General features: G+C 34.9%; 1 protein-coding gene across 2 annotated transcripts in view; it reads right to left on the reverse strand.

The window, feature by feature from the left end:
- The window catches only part of LOC129747707 (unconventional myosin-XVIIIa), a 268,397-nt gene that overhangs the window by 177,726 nt on the left and 69,721 nt on the right, over nt 1–20,950 (reverse strand). The window contains exon 2 of one of the 2 annotated variants that reach the window (XM_055742032.1): nt 10,224–11,299. The exons of the other annotated variant lie outside the window; for it this stretch is intronic. Within the exon in view, the coding sequence (XP_055598007.1) occupies nt 10,224–11,189 (966 nt within the window). The 5' untranslated portion in view covers nt 11,190–11,299. The remainder of the gene's footprint in view (nt 1–10,223; nt 11,300–20,950) is intronic. 2 annotated transcript variants of the gene reach the window in all.

Genomic DNA, 20,950 nt, shown 5'->3' on the forward strand with positions numbered 1-20,950 from the left:
AGTGTTTTAAGAAAATAAGATACAAATGCATTACTCCATCAAACGTAGTTTTTCATAACAAATGTGAATATCTGGATGACCAATCACCTTCCAGCTGGGCAGGTATACACACGTGTGCAGAATACCTGTCGAAGATTCATAACATTGAACATGTTATGAATCTTATACGGCTGCGGAAGTGATTGACTCTTTCTTCAAAAAACTCATACATATACACGTAATACATTCATTACAAAACAGTTCACACGAAGTTATGGTGTCGGGTATGTTATTGGTTGCATTGGAGATTCGTCGAACATTGGAGATTCGTTTGGATGTATACATCTAAAAAATGCAATTCAGCACATACGTTGGCGAAACTGCGATGAATCCATGCACTCATGGTGGAAAACTTACATACACATAACCTACATACTTAAATAGCTAACAAAACACGAGCGTGTTCACAAATAACACAATACAAATGTGTGTGAAAAACCAAGTGCTCTTAAATGTATAAAAAAAGAGGTAAGATTGTGTAAGATTTTGTGTAGGTGCCCGTTAGTTTCACGATAACCTGTAGATATCGCTGCGGAACGGGTGCCAAAATCAACTTTCAGTGGTCAGTATGGGTATCTGGTGTCTTTTCACAAGTAACTGCATAGTTTGGTAGAATTTAAATAAGGGTAAAAATAGTAATTGCATGGATACATTTCTAATTAAACCACGAAATGATGTTGAAATTCGGAATTTTTTTTATACCTTATAATATTGCTCTTGTGTTTTTTTATGCAGGGCAAGAGTTTTGCTCCATTTGTAAGGTTTGATTTGAATCAACGAAATTTGTGCAAATATTTTTTGTATTCAATAAATGCAACAAACGCCTCGGACCGCGACCGTAGTGTAGTGGATAGTTTTCCAGTTTCCTGAGCCAACGATCATCAGACCGAATCTCGATCACAGCATACATGGTAGTTTTAGAATTTGTAAGATGATATATCAATCATATTTTTTCAACCTGTTTCCAAATTGTGTAAAGCATTAAACTTGTTAGAAGTCATTTCATTTCTGGCCGCTTTCTTATGTTGGCCACCCCTGATTTAAACTATTAATTGATAGGAAATTTCAAGGTAATATTATGTGGAACAAACATGGGGTCAAGGTTATATTATTTGGAACAATTTGAGTAAATGATCCATATGAACTTAACACATATAAGATCAACTCTAAAGAATGATGCAAATCAGTTCCCAATCAAAAGGCGACCGTGGCATCGACTCCCACCTTGCAGAATACCTTAATCTAAACTCATAAGTATACACCTAGTTGTTAGCTATTGCAGGTTGATATTATAGATTAATCAGCAATACGAATGAACGTTGGTTGCGATCGTTTTGGGTGCTCAAAAATTTCGAAATTTGCATACAAACCGACAATCAATTCTATCTTCAATGCAGCACCACAACTTAAATTAATGAACGCGTCAATTTGAGTTACCATACCACACCACCAACAATACCTAGTGATCTCGAAAACCAAACAATCCACAATGCAGCACCTTGTATTGGATCTCGAAGGCGTACGATTAGGGCAACCAACGGAAACCACTTTGCAGTGAAGTTTACCGTTTACAGGCCAACCAGGCCACTGACCACCCCACAAATAACAGACTTCATGCCAATGCAATGCAATGGATTTCTCGACCACTTAAAGTGGCCTTAAGTGATCCACCAATAACGAGAGTGTGTCACTTTGCCACCATGCCATTATAAGCACATAAACGATGGCGTTTCGGACCCCCACGGCATGTTCCAACATTCCTCGGAAACCTCAGAGAAGGAACGAAAATTGACCACATACCTAGGTAGGTACTTTTTACAATTACCTCGACGCACGCACCCATTCTCGGGCAGCATCGATGCAGGTTGCAAATCGATAAGGTGCTTGGCTGACTGGCCATCAGGTGAGAAGAAGGTGTCAGAAAGAAGGCACAATGTCGTTTTTTACAGTTTACTCAACGATCTTCGATAGAATCGCTTCAGGGGATGGAGAGGTGAAGACCAGAGATGCGAGAGACACTGCTAGCTGCTAGATGGATTGAAATTTGCACTTTGCTCAATGAGATGCAGTCTGGTGATTGGTGTACTCCGACATACTCAGATCAGCTCAGAGCTTGCGACTGCACCGGCTCGGCCGTAGAGTGCAATATGCAATCATGAAAATCCGATGATTGAGTAAGTGAGATCGCTAATTCGATAGGTAATATCTCTCGATAAATAATGCTAAATATTTATGAACTGCCAGTTACACATTTTATGCCGGGGGAAAGATACAAACAAGGTGAATAATATCGGTATTGAATCACACATTCTCGGTTAACGATGCAGTTAATGGGATATTGAAACGAAACGTAAATTATGCTGGATTTGAATAACTTACACGGTAAGAGAATTTTTATTAGATAAATCAATGAAAAGATATTATGGACAGTTGATCATTTATTCGGCAATAATTTTAGATTACTTTTTTTTGGTATTCGAAATAGATTCAAATTTTGTGTAATCTAAATATTGATGGACGTAAGAGCAATAATAAAAAGGGATTTTCAAGCCTAACTAGACTATTTTTTCAGAGAAACAGTTTAGAATACGTTTACGAGTTTCAATGTATCGTGGCCTTCAAGAACCCTGACTCATCTATCTAGTACAGGGGTCAGCAATTTGCAGCTGATGCTGAATTGATAAATTGATAAATCGCTAACAATCAGAGGCGGTAATACAACGAAGTTCTTAGGTGTTGTTGCATACGCTGAAACAATTGGCACTCAAACATTTCAGAACAAATAGTTGATGCCATGCCATGTGTACTCGAGATTGACAACAGGGGATTTTTTTTTATTATCTGACAATTTGCGCCGGGGGTCTTCAGATTTTTCCCAAAATTGAAAATTTGGTTCATTTTTGCGACTTAAAAACACATGTATTTTTTCAGATTTCTAACATTTTTATTTTTTGAGTTAGCTTCGGTTAGATTTTTTTGTAAATAAAAAATAACCATTTTTCAAAGCTACATAACTCTGTTGTTTCTCAACGGAAATTAGAAAATAGCACATCAAAATGCATTGAAATTTTATCAGCTTTCCAAATAGAATAGTTGAAAAAAATTAATTAATGACCTTCAACATGAAAAGTTGTAAATAAACTTTAAATGGCGTCTAAAAGTACCGGCTGCACCACCGAATATTTTGCAAAAAATACCATTGTATAGCTCGATTCATGATGCAACTTTCATCTGAAGACACCAAAGTGGGCCATTAACACCTTGAAGAGTTATGAAAGAAATAATGACAATCAATCTCTATTTTTGCATCGAAAACAAACAATGGTCGAACAACTGCACTCACATATGGAGATAGCAAGCAGTTCTAACAACATGGAAACAAAAGAACTTACCAAAGCAGGTAAAAAACACTACTTTTTCGTGCTTTGTAGAGTGTTTGCAGCAAAACTGACTTTAAATTTTAACCAAAATTCTGAGTATCGTATTGTTTAACTGATATAACTAATAATGGGAATGTTGCTTTTACAACCTGGTCATATAATAACTTATTAATTTTTCGATCAAAGATCATTGTGAAGCATAATCAATGCCAATAGTAGAAGGTTCAGTCCCTGTGTTTGAGATCACAAAAATGTGATTAAAAAAAATGAAATATAGACGTGCTTAACATAGTTTTTCTATCGGGAGCTAAGCACTGGACACCAAAATCCTTTCCCATTGATCAAAAAAGTATGAGAAAGTGGCAGAGATGTTGTAGAAATAATCAAAGAGCTCAGTATGGCCAGCCCAGGCTGTAAAATGATGAAAATATGATACTTTTACCGTATTTGTTTTCTACATTCGCCCAGTTTTGAGGTTTACCATACTAGAACGAACATAATTCGTCGTCAGTGTTTTGCTACCTCGATCGATCACACACGAATCTTCAGTGTTCCACCGTCCATTTTAAATCAAATCTGGGGAATTACGGATGCAAAACTTAGCGCATAAACTTCTAAAAATGACAGTAAAATGTGCATAACTTGTTGTGACCTGGTGCAAAACTGGGTATAAACGAATACGTTATTAGATTTTTGGATATAACATGAAGTCAGTTAAGCTGCAACAATCTACTGCCCCTTCTTTCATAACAGTCCCATATACAAAAATAAGCAAGCGAGACAATCAGCATTTTCTGTTTTGGAATATATTTTTAAATTGTGACCACCACTTTCAGCATAGACGAAAATCGTTTCTAGGTTGTCATAATAAATCGTTAGACCTGAAATTTTCGAAATTGGGTTATTGGTAAGGTCGAGAGCACCATTTTTATTCATTATGGGACTGTTAATCGACCATATTTGAAACCTTTTTCGAATCTACTAGCATAACAGTCCCATACAAAATACATTTTTCTCACCAAGCTACTTTCTAAGACTTAAATTTGATCATTTTTTATCTTCTAAATGCAATTGTCAGAAAAAGACCCATACTTTTGCAAAAAAAAAAAAATATGAATTCCACATTGTAAGTTGAATCTTTTTACGATTTTTGATTGCATCCGATAGTTTTTCGCTCAGGAAGTCATTCCTAAGAAAGTCAGACCTGCCTTCGAAAACTAGTGTGCATCATTCGACATCAAGTGAGTTAAAAAAATGTTTAAACGATTCAAAACAATAAACCAAAGACTATTTCGCCGAAAGAAACATTGAAAAGTAACCAAATCCGTGGTATTTCACATATGGGACTGTTATTCAGGTATATTTCATACAGGACAGCCACGAATTGATATTTATTTTCGAAATTTCTAGAACAAAACCTCTTTTTTAGTCTTTTATGTTGAAGCCTTATGTTGACCTAAAATGACGAGAATTCATATGGGACTGTTATGCGAGTAAGGGCAGCCTGAAAAGGACGAAAAAATAGTGTTTTTTACCTGCTTTGATAAGTTCTTTTGTTTCCATGTTGTTAGAAGTGCTTGCTATCTCCATATGTGAGTGCAGTTGTTCGACCATTGTTTGTTTTCGATGCAAAAAAAGAGATTGATTGTCATTATTTATTTCATAACTCTTCAAGGTGTTAATGGCCCACTTTGGTGTCTTCAGATGAAAGTTGCATCATGAATCGAGCTATACAATGGTATTTTTTGCAAAATATTCGGTGGTGCAGCCGGTACTTTTAGACGCCATTTAAAGTTTATTTACAACTTTTCATGTTGAAGGTCATTAATTAATTTTTTTCAACTATTCTATTTGGAAAGCTGATAAAATTTCAATGCATTTTGATGTGCTATTTTCTAATTTCCGTTGAGAAACAACAGAGTTATGTAGCTTTGAAAAATGGTTATTTTTTATTTACAAAAAAATCTAACCGAAGCTAACTCAAAAAATAAAAATGTTAGAAATCTAAAAAAAAAACATGTGTTTTTAAGTCGCAAAAATGAACCAAATTTTCAATTTTGGGGAAAATCTGAAGACCCCCGGCGCAAACCCGTCAGATAATAAAAAAAAATCCCCAACAGCAAATTTTGGAAAACAGTTTACCATAATCAATTTTTTTTTACAAGAAAAAAAACAGAAAAATATTACTTATAGCAAATTTTAAAATTAATCGAGGGCACTGATGAAAGGGTGTTCGGATCAAAAAGTGTCAACCAGGAAATTTACGCATGAGAGTGTGTGTTCAAAAGCGTTTGCTGCCTTTCCTGAAGAAAAAATACTTGTCTGTGCTGTTTCGGCCGTATTGCCATCATGGAAAAAAGGCCATGGAATGGTATGCCGCTAACAACTTTCAGGTTGTTACTAGGGATAAGAATCCTCTCAACACTTCGCCCAGAACTTCGCCCAATCGAATAATATTTGGCGATAGTTAAGCAGAACCTTAAGAAGACCCAAAAACTGTAAGCAGCGTCAAGCAGTTCAAAGCAAACTGGCATTCTGTGGCCAAAAAATAAGGTGACTGTACAAAATCTGATGGCAGGCGTCAAACAAATTGCATCCGTGGGAGACTTAAAGTACATTACTTTTGTTACTGTTGTGTGCCTTGCGAGGTAATGCATGACTACTATTCACGCAATACTTCGCGGGGCACAAGCAGTGGTGTCAATTGAATTTATTGTTTATCAATGCCGAAAGGCATACCTCTGTTGAACAGCTAATAACTTTTTTGTCTAATAAGATACGAATTTACGGTCTTCGACAAAGTTGTTCAGCGGAAAATTTCCTTTAGGAATTTTATAAATTGGCACAAAAACCACCAGCTGGCGCGGTTGCACAGAAGAAACAAAAATGATGTTGATTTTTCAGTACAAAATATTCAATTTTCCCATACAAACCTAAAAGTCCAAATTTACTCATGTAAACGTTACTTAAAAATTCTGCAAAAAATCATGGATGAGTTTTGGACCAAAACGAAGCTTTTGAGACCCCAGGGCTTGAGAAATTCGAAAATGACCCCAAATCGACTCAGTCTAATGTAATAGCTTTGGTCTGAAAAAATATTGTTTAAGTTTCTTCTGAATGATTATAGATCTTAATTTTTCGCCGGAATCTAAATTTAATTTCCTTTTAACCACATTTTTAGACTCAATTGTCCAAAGTATATAATGATGGAAATTTTCAATTATTTAAAACAAACTGGGAAAAAACGCGCTTACAGCAAAAATCCGCATAAATAGGAGTCATATAAGAAAAAATCAGGCAAAACAATCCGCGTAAAAAACCTTATTGATTTTTTTCTGAACAACTTTGGCTGATGATAAAACACATATAAGTTTCGCTATACAATTAAGCTTTTTAAAGAGTTTCTTAAATGTCCCACTTTTTCAGGAAGAATCTGACAAACCTACATTAAGTGTTAAGTGGGAAATGGAGCTTATGTTAGGCTTGCCAGATGGTTTTCAAAAAAAGCGGGACATTTTGAAAGAAAAAAGCAGGACACAGCCGAAAAAAGCGGGACATTTTAAAAATTTGGTTGAAAAAGTCATGAAATGTTTGTAACGTATGTGAATATGTTTTTTCTACTCTAAAAGTGCGATGCTTTTTTATTATTTGAGTTTAAAGTTGCATAAACGATATTGGAAGCATAGTTCAGTTGAAATAACATCTGTTCCAAGCCAACGTTTATGCTTTCAAATACAGGCGTAAACATCGTACAAAGTTGAAGCTTTTCAATGCCCTTGCGTTGGTAAAAAAAAGTGCGAATGACACAAAAAAGTTAAAACAACATTGACTTAAAAAAAATTAAATCAATGATAAAAAAAATTATCAGTATTAGAAGCGGTTTTTTGTATAAAAAAAGACAAGATGTTTTTTTTATTTCCATACTTGCGATTGAATGTCATGACAAAACAAATGCTTGGATAAGGCTCTCATCATTAGGCAATTCAGCTTACATTTTAACAAAGAAATTATACATATTTAATTTATAAAGTCTGCTTCATTTAATATTGGAACAAATTCTTTTGCTCATTGTGGCGCTCCTAGTGGACGGATTTGGAAACTTTTTTCACCCACGTGTCGGGAAATTCATTACCTTTCACCATGTATTTATGTCATAACACCAAACGATAGCATTTTGTAAACAGCCGCCATGGAAGCCGAACGGAGAGATCAAATTGTGCACAGTTTTCTTACGAGTACGAGTACGAGAATTTCTTCGAAACAGCAATGAATAATTTTTTTAATTTTTTTTTTATGAAAGAGTAAAGAAAATGCTACATTTGTATGAAAAACAAATTATGAATTCGTTAATAAATGACTGAACTACACGCAATTGTTTGTGTTCCAATATTAAATGAAGCAGACTTTACATCCGTCGAACTTGGTCAGCACTTGGTCGTACAGCTTTCGAGCACGGATTCTGGCCACATTGTTCTGCTTCAGCGTCCGATTTGGCTGTTTGCTGGCTCGGAATGACCTTATTCCTTCCCGGAGACGAATTCGTCGCACCGTACTGTGAGCGGCCTGGAACTTATTGGCCAAATCGCGGTCTGAAAGATTGGGATTCCTCTTGACGGCCTTGATGACTTTCCCACGCAGTTTCCGGTCGACAGTTCCACTCCGACGCTTCGAATGCGGCTTCCGAGCCGTCGTCGATGTTTCCTTGTACTGCTTGATAACACGCCATACGGTATTTCTGGGCATTTTAATCTGTTTAGCTAGCTTCGATGCCGACAACAATGGATTTTCAAGAAAACTGTGCACAATTTGATCTCTCCGTTCGGCTTCCATGGCGGTTGTTTACAAAATGCTATCGTTTGGTGTTATGACATAAATACATGGTGAAAGGTAATGAATTTCCCGACACGTGGGTGAAAAAAGTTTCCAAATCCGTCCACTAGGAGCGCCACAATGAGCAAAAGAATTTGTTCCAATATTAAATGAAGCAGACTTTATGTACACTGTGATGTAGGTATTCACTATTTTTTATATATTGGTCTTAAGCTCGAAATTTCTGATTTGTGAAAAAAGTTTCATTATATTTATAAACATTTTTTTTTGCTTCGTTTCAAGATTAAGATTTTAAAATTATAAAAATCAAATGAACTATTCTCCAGAATCCGTTTTAGTGCGAGCTCAGTATGTCATTTTTTAGAAATCTACTATAAGCATTACCCAAAATGTGATCTTTTTTGGTATTTTTTCTACATACGGAAAACTATAAATTACGCCATGCAGCAAATAGTTATTTATACAACAAGTTGCAAAAAGTGGGTTTTCAGCACGAGTCGTAAATTTATCCAACGAGGGTTGCCGAGTCAAATAATTACGTCGAGTGCTGAAAAATCGAGTTTTGCAACGAGTTGTATACACAATTTTATGCAAATTTGCAAAATTATTAAAATTTCAACTAAAAATAAAGTAGGTCGTGGTGTGTACTTTTCGAAACTAAATTCAGTGCTGAAGTGTAGCAATTTTTGATTTTGAATTTATTACCACATAATACAAAAACGATGATCGAATCTTTACATGTTTGCTATGGAAGTTTCTGATCCTATTCATAGCTATTTCGCAATATGACAAATTTTTGAAAATTTGACATTTTTGGAATTGATAAAACGATCATTGAGGACTGAAAAGTCATACATTCCAATTTTAAATGATTCGAATAAGGAGTGTACTCGAAAAAACGCAAAAACACTTTCTTTTGAGAATAAGTTATGAACAAATGAGTTGAAATTCATGAAGGTTTCAGTTAAATTACCTTATAATGCCATGTAAAATGTGCAAAATTTTGTGACGATCTGTCAATTGGTATTTTTAAGACTGCGTCTAATAAAAAAGAGCATCAACTTGCCAACTGTAAATAAGTCACACTTAATATGAACCACCTCTTTTTCAAACCAAAATGATTTTTGGTGACGTTCTCTATTGCCTGAGATTTGATATTCAAAACTGCTCAAAATTCTTTATTTGAATGAAGTTATGAAAAATTTAGTGAATTTTCATCATTCGGCACTAAACCCACATCGTTAAGTTGACTTTTCATCACCTCACCGTAATTTTGCATAATTTCACGATTCCGGATCCAACCAAAATATGGTACTTTGAATTTTAGATTTAAATTTTAAACCATTTTTTTTATTCCATAAAATCGTACTCGTTAATTTTGATAAAACTCGCTAAAAAATTTTTTAAAGCAAAAGAAACAATTTAAAACTTAATTTGAGTATTTTGTCTGATTGTTCAAATAAAGTGATAAAATCCGGACAAAAACCGGCCGGGCCGGACTTTTCCCAAAACTTTGGTTTTTATATTTTCAAACTAACCTTGATGGACCAGATGACTAGTTCTACTGATAAGATATGCTCTTGATTCAAAATTTGAGATAGCAGAAACTTTGGTGTAGGCTCATTCTTGTAGAAATGCAGTGGTTTTGTGACCAAATATAAGTACCCTTTCTTCTATTTTTATGGCTAAACGTAAAGCGGTTTCATTTATGCCCAATAATTATCTTCTAAAAAATTTGACCTACTGTAAAGAAAATTAAGGCGACCGTCATTTTTTTAATACATGGATACTATATTCATTTCACTCAGTGAGCCATCCGAAATGGAGTATATTTTTTCAATTTTTGCATCAATGATTTTCAAAAAATTCACAAGAGGATTTCTGAAAAGTTTATCATCGAGAAATTTATGAATATGGTTATAACATTGTAATGAAATTAATTAATTAGGAAAGAACAAAAATGTGATACCATACCTTGGATGAAGTCAACTTTTCTAGCGTTTTGTACACACCGCCGCTCGGTTTGGCACAGAACGACTGCTCCCAAACATTGACCCACTGCAATCCGGCCCCTCCGTTCTGCCGATTGAGACGGAATGAATTCCTCAGAACTCGATTATTAAATCCGCCTCCACCCACTACTACAGCACCCGAGCCAGGTGATCCCGTTGAGATCGAGTGGGATCGATTGCCTCCATTCATGCTGCCACTAGTAGTAGTCTGGTAGGTCGAATCGACCGGATTGCTGGAACGCCTCTGTATCGCCGAGGTGCCGTTTGCGCATTTCAGGTGCGCGGTCGTTCCATTAGTGGTGGTAGTCTTACTGGTCCCGCCGTTGAGATTCGGTTTAGCCCGCGCCGTGAGCAAGGGTGATCCCGGGCAATCGCTGGGCCGTCGATTGTGCAGGTGGAAACTTTGGCTGTGCTGTAGCTTGGTGGGTTGCTTTGGCGGTGGCTGGGCTGGTGTCCCTGATTCTTTCTTACTGCCATCGGAGGATTTGTCACTTTTGTCGCCGTCACTATAGAGACGGCCGCGAACTTTAAGTCGTTTCGAGCCATGATTTATTTCCTCGGGTGAGGGAATATTGTCGGTGGTTTTGCGGCGAAACGAGGCAAACAGACGCAACTTTCTGGTCGGAGGTTTGCTGCTGTCCGGCCCAGGTGATTGGCGTTCAACAGAATTTTGATGGGAAACATCCGAACTGCTATCACTGATGGTATCCGAACTGAAACTTCCCTTGCGAAAGGAGGATCGTTCCACCGGAATTGGCGTATGTTTGACCGTCTTGAGGGTTCCGCATGCGTGAGCCTTCCCCGTACATCCCCGGTGGATTTCTTTCTTCAGGGGCGTCACCACCGAGGTTGTAATCACTGGCCCATTGCTACCGTATGAAGATCGTAGCGACTGTTCGAAGCTTCTTTGAAACGAATGCATCGACATTGTGCAGCACTTTGATCTACTTTCTTCGTTCACTTAGAACTTTGGACAAGAACACTGTTTTTCACATTTTCATCCATTTAAAACAATTTTCTTACTAAACCGATGAAGCTCTGTTGAAACACATAATTTTATTAAAACACTGGTTGAAATTGAAATTTTTTTATGATGTCGTTAGGTGATTTGGTTTAAACACTTTGGATTTACATTTGTGTCTGTCCGATGAAGGGTTTGATCTAGTAAAATTAAGTAAACATCCTTAAAGTTAAAATTAATTCGTTCGATACCAATTTAGTTCAAATTTATGCCGGTCTGATATCCACGTTGGGTTAATTGATGGGTTATCCATCAATTCAGCATTCTATTTAACGGCCATTCTAACGCTCTCGGGAATCGGTAAATCTGATGATCCTTTTTTCGTGAATTCCGGGAATCCCGGGTGATAGAAATTAATTTAAGAATCATTTCAGAGGATTCTGGTTGTTGGGCTGTGGCTGCAGAAAGACGACGCTTTTTTTCCTGTCGTCAAAATTGAAACAAATTTCTAAATCTCGAAACTAAACGAAGGAAAACTGGATAAATTTTCTGGATGGAACCAATAAAGTGACCTTCAATGGGACTTTCGGAAAGTAAATCATCCCATTCCCGAAGATTCAAGCACCAGTTTCCCTGGCGGACTCCTCCATTAACAAGGATTGGCATTTCATTTGGAATTTCTGGTGAGCCTGTTCCTTAATGTTACTTTTTTTTAATTTTTGTAAGCATTTCAACTATACTAAGGTCAAGGCAAGGTCAATTTCGTTCGATTTGATCAACGTCTAGTAGTCAATGTCGTCGGAGGAATGTCAAAGTCGACTACGAATTGAATGACCAAGCTTCAATGTCAACTTGGTCGAGACATTGTAAGCTTATGTCGCTGACCAAAACTTAGTATCGCATGACATAGACATTCAAGTTGATACTGCTTGAATGTCGACTTGAAGTCAACTGATATTGGCTGTCTGACAATGATTTTTTGCAACTCTGACTAAGGTCGTGCAAATTGTGAGGTTTTACGGGAAAAACTCCATCATCACATCATTAGACCCCATTAAAATGTTTTTTCAGTAAGAATTTTAATTTTCAAAATAATACTTGTTAGTTGTAATTAAATATCTGATCATACTCGATTTTCAGACTGGACAGTTTTATTTAAATCACATGCTTAGTTTCTTTTAAATCTTCCGTGAGCTTAGTTTTGTATTGCCAGGGTGGCCAGCGAGTTTCTATTTTCAAATTCCCGGTTTTTTCCCGGTTTTTCGATCGAAATATTATGATTTTCCCAGTTTTGAAATACATGAATGTGATAATCAGGGTTCTTTTTAAAACCAAAATAAGCCTTTTTTTAATTTTAAAAGTTAGAATTTTCTGATAACGATGATGTCAGTTGGGATTTTTTTCAGAAAATAGTTTAAACAAAGGATGAAGAAAATAATTGAAGCCTTTAGAATCACAGGGATGAGGTGCCAAAATCACCAATTTTATGTTAAGTATAAATACCAATCGATTCTTCATATCTCGATCTACTAATTTAGTCAGCACTTTTCGATTTAATTAAAACGATGATGTTCCAGTTAAAAATTACTTTATCGCACACAGAATTTTACTATTGAGCTGTGGTTTCTGACTATGAAATTTGATATATAATCATCAACGATGAATTTCGTTTGAATTACGAACCTATATATCAAATTAAACAACTTTAAGTATGGATTCATGATTCAAATTTTAACTGATTAGTACAGATTAATATTCTTATCAATCTTTTTCTCTGCAATTTTGAGAACAGAATCCGCTAAATTCCTCCTATTATTCTAAAATTTTTATTTTATTCTCGTCTTAAATGCTGAGTGAGCTTGACCCTGAGTTCTAAGAGCTTGACTTTGGAAACTCTGAGTCTGAATTTGCCATCCAACCAGAAAATTTGAATATCTTAATTCAAATTTCAAATTTGAAGTTCTAACACAAATTTTGAAAATTATTCTAAGGCTTGAATCTGCTTCCAAATTCGCTTTTTTTTGTGATAATATCCTAATGTGATTAATAGCTCATAAATTTTACGATCTCTATTTTTTTGTAATTTTAATCAATAAAGAATGCGATTACCAGTAGAAGCGCAAAACGTTAAATAGAATCACACAAACATTTTGTATCTCTTTCTACCTTTTCGGTATTTTATCAAAGAACCATGTAACATGGTGGTCACTCATTTCGAACGTTTCTGTTTTCTCGGATTTTCCGCATAATCTTATGAATTCCTGACTCTCAAAGGTTAAAAATTGAATTTTTCTGTGAAAACTAAATTTTTAGAACATATGAGAGATACGTTCTTCGCGCTTTTGACACTTGTCAAAAATTTGTAAATAACAAAAATAAGTAAATTAGCAAAAAAAAAACTCAATTATTTAGGAATCCGAACACTTCAGAGCACTAAAAGGTATGTGCTAACCTGAAAATTGTTAATGTTTCAAGAAATTATCGACATTTGTCTACATTTTCTTCATGGAATTGGGATCTCAATTTTATATTGCTTTTGAGAAAAAAAAATCGTATGAATTAACTTTAAAATTCAATAGGTTTATATAAGGGAGAAATGATCCATGAAGATTTTTCCCGGTTTTGATTTGAAATTCCCGGTTTTTTCCCGGTTTTCCCGGTCTAATTTTCAATTCCCGGTTTTTTCCCGGTTTTCCCGGTTTTCCCGGTTCGCTGGCCACCCTGTATTGCTTAATTGTCTAGTTGCAATTGAATGATATTGATATATATATTTTCATAAGTTAATTTACAATTCATTACTAGTCAAAAGTGTCTCCCAATTAATTCTTTTTACTCCATGTCCAACAAAAATTGTTTTTCTAGGATGCAGAGGTAGCCTTGTGCTTTAGCACAAATTAGATCTTTTTCCCATTCTTTTTTTTCAACCTATCCATTGACTACAAAGACGTAGCCGGCGCCATTATTAACGTTCAAAAAGAGAGCACCTGTTTTGTGCAGTGTGAATGAGCTGCTAACCCCAAGCACCATTCATTTGACCTTTGAACAAAATTGGTGGCCTTGGTAAATATCATAAATTTCTAGAAAGATACAACGGCTCACCGGCAGGACTTGAATCCGCGGAAATTGCGGGTTCTTGTCCTGCCGGTGAGCCGTTGTATTGAGAAATTTATTATATTTGAAGCTTATGTTCTATCTTTCTTTGATGATGATTCTCATGTTTCTCTAATATTTCCATCACATTTGAGGATATGAGTAGTTAATCAAGCTAAGCTAAGCATATTCAGATTCGAAGTTCTTAAACTTAATTCTTATGTGGAATTTAAACTAAGGTTGCCAGAATTTTTTCCACTATAAATAGCAATATAGCAATTCCGGGCATTTTTCAAAAAAACCTGGCAAAATCCGGGCATGGATTTCAATTTTTCAAATCCAAAAACCGGGCAGAATTAAGGTGTTATTATATATAAAAGCAAAGAAAAAAAGCAAAAAAAAATGAAATTAATATTTTATTAATGTAGTTGCAGACTTCATAAAACTTTTTGGAACACTCAAATATTGAAAGGTTTATAAAAGTAAATCAGCGAAATTATTTGAAACAACAACGTTGAAAATTTCCATACCGTAATCGATTTTGCTGAAACTTACTCAAAAACTTTTTGGTTTCTTTGTAAAAATTGTGAAAAAAACGGGCAAAATCCGAACTTTTTTCACGATATCCGGGCAACCGGGCCGGACCGGACTTTCTCGAAATTTTGCATCAAATATCCGGGTAAACCCGGATAAAACCGAGCAATCTGACAAGCTTAATTTAAACATAGCAAGGTTTGAAAATTGCGATCGAGAATCGAATACACAAAATCAGATTTATCAACGAAATTTATATTCACAAGTCGGATATTAACTATGTAAATATTCGAAGTAATGAATATAGATTGAAAGTTTCAATTTGAAACCCAAAACATTCTGATTTAAATTATAGATTCAAAATAGAGGGCTCTGAAACAAATTTTACTTCTTGGCTCAAATTGAAAATTCTGATCGTATTGAACTTCGAGAAGAGATTCAAAATTTAAATTTTGAATCCAGGTTCATAATTCAGATTCAGAATTGATATTTAAAATACAGATTCAAATTCAGCTCGTAAATGAGTTTAACATAAGCATGACTCTTTTGAGAATTTCAAATCGCAAGAGTTCGCAGATTTAGATTGATAATACAATTTCCAAATTTCAAATTTTTAATCGAAGCTAGTTTTAATGCAAAATTCAGCTGAAAATCACAAATTTGATATTTTTTGAGAATTTGAGTTTATTTTGCAAGTTTTTTTTACTAAGAATCTCCGATGATGATTAAAATAAGTCCACAGGGCTTCAATTATGGAATTGATTTTTATAAAATATTTGCTGATTATTTAAACATGTCATTTTCAAATAAATAATCGTGAGGGAACTCCACACTTTCTTGGTGTATTATCAATATTGCAGTTTTTCAAGAGCCAAATTTCAAACTATCATCCTTAATTTGGTTCAAGTTTTCAAAAGTCAGATTTGAACCGCATAATTTAAATCTGATTATGTTACCTTTGAAAATTTTATTGATTTTCATACTGACAAAAGAATAGCTACATACATATGGGACAGCTTTGCGCGTACATTTTGTACGCATGTGGAATATACTCGCAAGGCTGTTTCATCATTATTTTCTGTTCTGCATCAGCAAATTTCAAACCAGAAATGCAACGAATGATATTTTACAGCAATTATCTTAATATCTGTAAATAAAAAAACAGTAAAGGTAAAGTTTCAACCGAGAAATCCACGTGTTTTAAATATTTTTGAAGCCGTTTTTCTCGATTCAATTTCTAGATTGGAATTGTTTCATTTTACAGATTTGTTGTTATTGACAACTTGTGTCACTAGGCTTCATTTAAGTCTAAGCCATATTTCAGCAAAGCAGAACAATAATTTTCCTTACAGAAACTAAACAATTTTTCGTCGTGAAAATTTTTAGAAATTAAGCTCTATTTATTGAGTTTGGGAATTCCCGGGATTTTCAAATCGTTCCTGAGAATTCACACTCTAGTCAGCATGAAAATTCAATTACATGGGACTTAAAAGAACCTCAATTTAAACATTCTAGCACATTAAATTCAACGTTTTCTTAAAGCAGACCCTCATAAAAAAATGGTTTACTGTCAGCAGATGAATAGAAAGTAACAGTAGCTATTCTGAATGCTCTATTCCACTATTTTGGCTCGATGCTTTCGATTCATTTTACGTCACTTTCAAACAGTTCGACACACTACAGATAATTTCCCGTTTTCAATTAACCAACAGTAATCAATGGCTATATTTCAAGTTCATTAGATCTCTACCTAACAGTCGAGAGTCGGTTGCAAAAGAAAAGCTTTGATCTATAGTGACCAATATATCACACCCGTAATTGCAACAAGAAAAAAAGTTCAACGGCCAATCTATAATTAACGCGCCAGCCAGCCAGCCCCATGAATGTTGCCTATTTCCACATTCAAACGGGGGGGCATCATATCATATATGTTTGTCTGTCTGTCTGTACGGGCCTATTTAGCTGTATATTGACCATTCATTTTACTTCCATAAACCTTACCATTATTGACTGACTCACTTTTGACGAGTCTGCCATGGGGTACAGTTAGGTCTTTTTCCGGGCATCACTTTCGTACAAATAGGTGGCGCAATACCCATCGTTCGGGTGAAACGGTAGCTGTGCCCTGAGTGAGTATGCCCAATTCAAACGGTTTTTATGTGCCTAATTTTTTTTCTGACACTTTAAAGAATTGCAAACTATTTCCCTATTTGTTTTTGATTCAGTTGAAAGCTTAGTAAATTTGCTTTAGACATATACTTTCTAATTTATGTAATGGATTTTTCTGGGGATCCTAAAATCCAATCCAGAAGTTTTTGCCTAAATTTTTCCCCTTGCAAAATCATTTACATGTTTATGATTTCAACAATTCATTGCTTCACGCGTTTTTTTATTATAACGGATTACTCGAGTCAACATTTTTTTTTTAAATCAAGTCGAAGTAAAAAGCGAAATTTGTATTAGATTCATGGAAAGTAATTTTTGTAAGTGATTTAAATTTTTTTAAGCCAGCTGGTGCTGCACACAATACGGAATGGATCAGTAGTGTTGTCGTTCTTGCAGTAGCCTAAAAAACCAGCAACAGTTACTTTCACATTGAGTTCACCATTATTTTGTTTTTGTTTTGTTTTTGTCCGGCTTCCGTTCATTGACTCAGTCCCATTGGCTAGAGTCGGGAAATGGGAATTAAAGCGGGATAGTTATTTAAATTATGCGAACTTAAAATTCCACTGTGAAAAATGTATTTCTGAGTTATTTCTGTCGAAACATGTAGTTTTGTAGTAAAAATAAACTAACGTTAGTGTGGGTGGGTGAAGAATCTGGAAATTTGATCTGCTCACAAACTCTCGAAACTTCTTCGGAAGCACAAAAATACGTTTAAATTAAAATGAAAGAATTTGAAAAGGCACATAGGTATGGGAGAGTGGGGAATCATGAGCCACTTTTTTCGTTGTTCCATAACTTCTTTATTATAAAAGATAAAATGAAAATAAAAAATGGTATGCTTTTCTACATTTTCAAGGTATCATAAGTTTCTTTTAAAATTTTAATAAGTTATTTTCCCCAAATTCTGACTGTTTAAAAAAAAGCAATATTTTTTGGATTTTGAAAAATGTTGGGGAATCGTGGGCCACCAAATCCAAATTGACCAAATAACATGCAAAGTTTATGAGTTGACCCAAAACTGCGATTTCCTAATACATTTCATTATTTTAAAGCAATTTCAGATGATGAAATAAAAAAGAGAGCTGTGAGAGCGCATAGATTCCAAAACCTGGCTCGCGAACGTTTTGGCAAAATTTCTTCTATAGGATGGACTAAATATTTTTCATAACTCTTCATTTGGCATAAGAAAACTTTACAGATAGGTAAAACGTATTTAAAGTTCTGAATGTGTATAAAAACATAAAAATATAAGTGATTTAAGATGTGTGGCCCACGATTCCCCACAAGCTATGATTTGCAAACTGGTTGCGTTTGTGTGACTTATTGATGTTTCATCAAAAATTTCTTTTCCACGTGAAAGATCATGACAAAACTAAGATTATAAGCGTATAAGCATATTTTTGTTATGCACTTTAGGTTCCCTATCGATCGTTTTTTTAATTATGTAAGTAAATTTTTCTAACTTTTTTTTAGCTTGATAAATAAAAGAAGCATATGATGCGTATTTCAGTCAACAACATATAGGAATATAAGGCCACGCAAAGCGACGACGATGACAGTTGGTTTTAGATTTTTATCTCAACACACATCTGAGATATTAAAAGTGGCCCACGGTACCCCACTCTCCCCTACATAAGCGTCCTAACTTGAATAACCTCAACCGAGGAATAATTGCTGGAGTGTTGTCGGAACGAATGGTTCTATTCTCAAGTTATCTAAGTTAGAAGCTTACCAATCGTCAAAACAAAAAAGGTGCTTCAACTCAAGTGCTTTAAATAAATAATAGTTGTTATCATTTGCCTTAATATTTTGTTTACCAGAATCATTCAAAAATTGACAATATTGACTGTCTGATAAAAGTAGAGTTGAAAAGCTTGATAAAATCATACGCAGTAGTTTTGAATTTGAATCAACAACTGGTAACATTTATGTTTCAATTGTTTTATCTCTATTCATGAAATTAGACGAAAACGAAGGTGTTTTTGTTTAAAAATTTGGTGCAGTTAGCAGTTAGGACATTAGAGAAAATAGCGGTGCGTGTCAAACTGTATACTTTCATCATAATGGGATGTTTCCTCACAGAAACTTCGATTCGAAAGGCCACCCTCTTCTCATTCGAGTAGAAAAAACTGTGCTTTCCCAACCAAAACTAGAATACCTATTAATTTTTTATTTTACCGATCTGCGAAGTCACGTGATGTGACTAGCCAAACTTCATCTGATGCTACTCACATCTGATCACTGTGAGTTTTTCAGCCAACAAACATAAGTTCGATTGAGCTCTAAGACTCAGTTGAAGCTCATCTGGAAATGACACCTTTTTTCATGAAGCGTTGACAGAAATGAAATAAGAGATGAAATTTGTCAAGTAACGTCACGTGATGAACGAGGCCCAATATATGCGAATGTGAGCAAGTGATGTTAGAAATTTGGTGTTGCTAAAACTTACGTACATATCATGCTTCAGAAAACGAATGCTTGTATTGATTATTACTGCTGTTTCTAAAATTTTAAAACCATTCAACGGTTTTAGATAAGTCGTTCGCTGATGAAACAGCTTTGATCCAATGCTACGTTTTTCATTTCATTTTCATATCTTTTCTGATTATCTCGAAAACCGTCCATAACCCAGTAAACTTCGTCTAACCCGGATTCAATAAATCGTTATAAATGCACAACTCCATCTACACTTCTTTGCTAAACAACTTAGAGCAAGTTCACTGGTGTTGGGAAAAAATGGTAGAACTTTTGTCACTTTTTTTACATGTAAAAAAAACTTGAAGGCCACAGACCTTGAAAATGTTTTTGCATGGCAAAATTTTCAAAATGTGCTGAAAGTGACAAAATTTCTACCACTTTTTCCCAACAACAGTGAACTTGCTCTTAGATGTAGCATTCTATGTTTATTACCCATGAATACCGAAAACGTTCTGGCCAGAGTAAACATCGAACACAGTTGTACCGGATAGTTTTTCAATAACGATCCGCCAACTGTAACGTTGATAAAGTCGCGAATGCCATAAAGATGGTAAAACGACTATAATCGAAACAAAAAAAAAAGTTCTGGCCAGAGCTCAAAACAATCACCATCATTGACAGAAAACGGAAAAAGCTCTCTCTTTCATTTTCTTCGACAGTCGATGGATCAGTTTGGAAAGGATAAGCTTCTTGTTGACTGTGAACAGTGGTGTCAACCTTACAGATTCTGTCTGGATCTTCCAGACTTTTTGGACTTTCGTCAGACAAAGTTTCCAGACTTCCAGAATTTTGATATTTCTTCAAGACATTCAAGACTTTTCAGTTGGGACATGGATTTTTTTACAAAACAGTCAAAATTCTAATTTTTTGTTGTAAAATGAAAGAAAATTATCCGAATTAGACATTTCTGAAAAACAGTTGGATCTCTGAATCTCTGACTTTGAATGTCTTCTCTTTAGTTTCACCATTCGTGCCACACTCATTCGTACCACAAAGTCGTGACAGGATGAATCGTTGAAAAATCATTCAGTTCGATATTCTTTGAATGCGTGAGCTAATCATATTCGCCTACGTTACTTTGCAAGAACCGAAAAAAGCGATCAAAATTAATAGCAGCTAAACGGTAAACGATAGACACATGATGTCTTCGAAATAATTCATCTACGCTACAAGAACTTTCGTATTCTATTGAAAAACGTATTAATAATTCATCGAGAAGGGGATAGCAAAATTTATTTTTAAGGAAACTTAATTTAGACTACAAATATATTGAACAAAGTTGTAGATTGTGCAACTTTAAGAAACTTTTTTTAAAACATCAATGAGATCGGATGAAAAATATTAAAGTAACAAGCATTTAAAAAAAAATCTATAATTAAAAATGTCCATTTCAAAGCAATTGTAAGTTCTAATTTAAAATGTATAGTTTAAAGAGTTCGGCTAAGTTCGTACGTCATTGA

Source organism: Uranotaenia lowii, chromosome 2 (genome assembly GCF_029784155.1).
Source record: "Uranotaenia lowii strain MFRU-FL chromosome 2, ASM2978415v1, whole genome shotgun sequence".
NCBI classification, from domain to species: Eukaryota; Metazoa; Arthropoda; class Insecta; order Diptera; family Culicidae; genus Uranotaenia; species Uranotaenia lowii.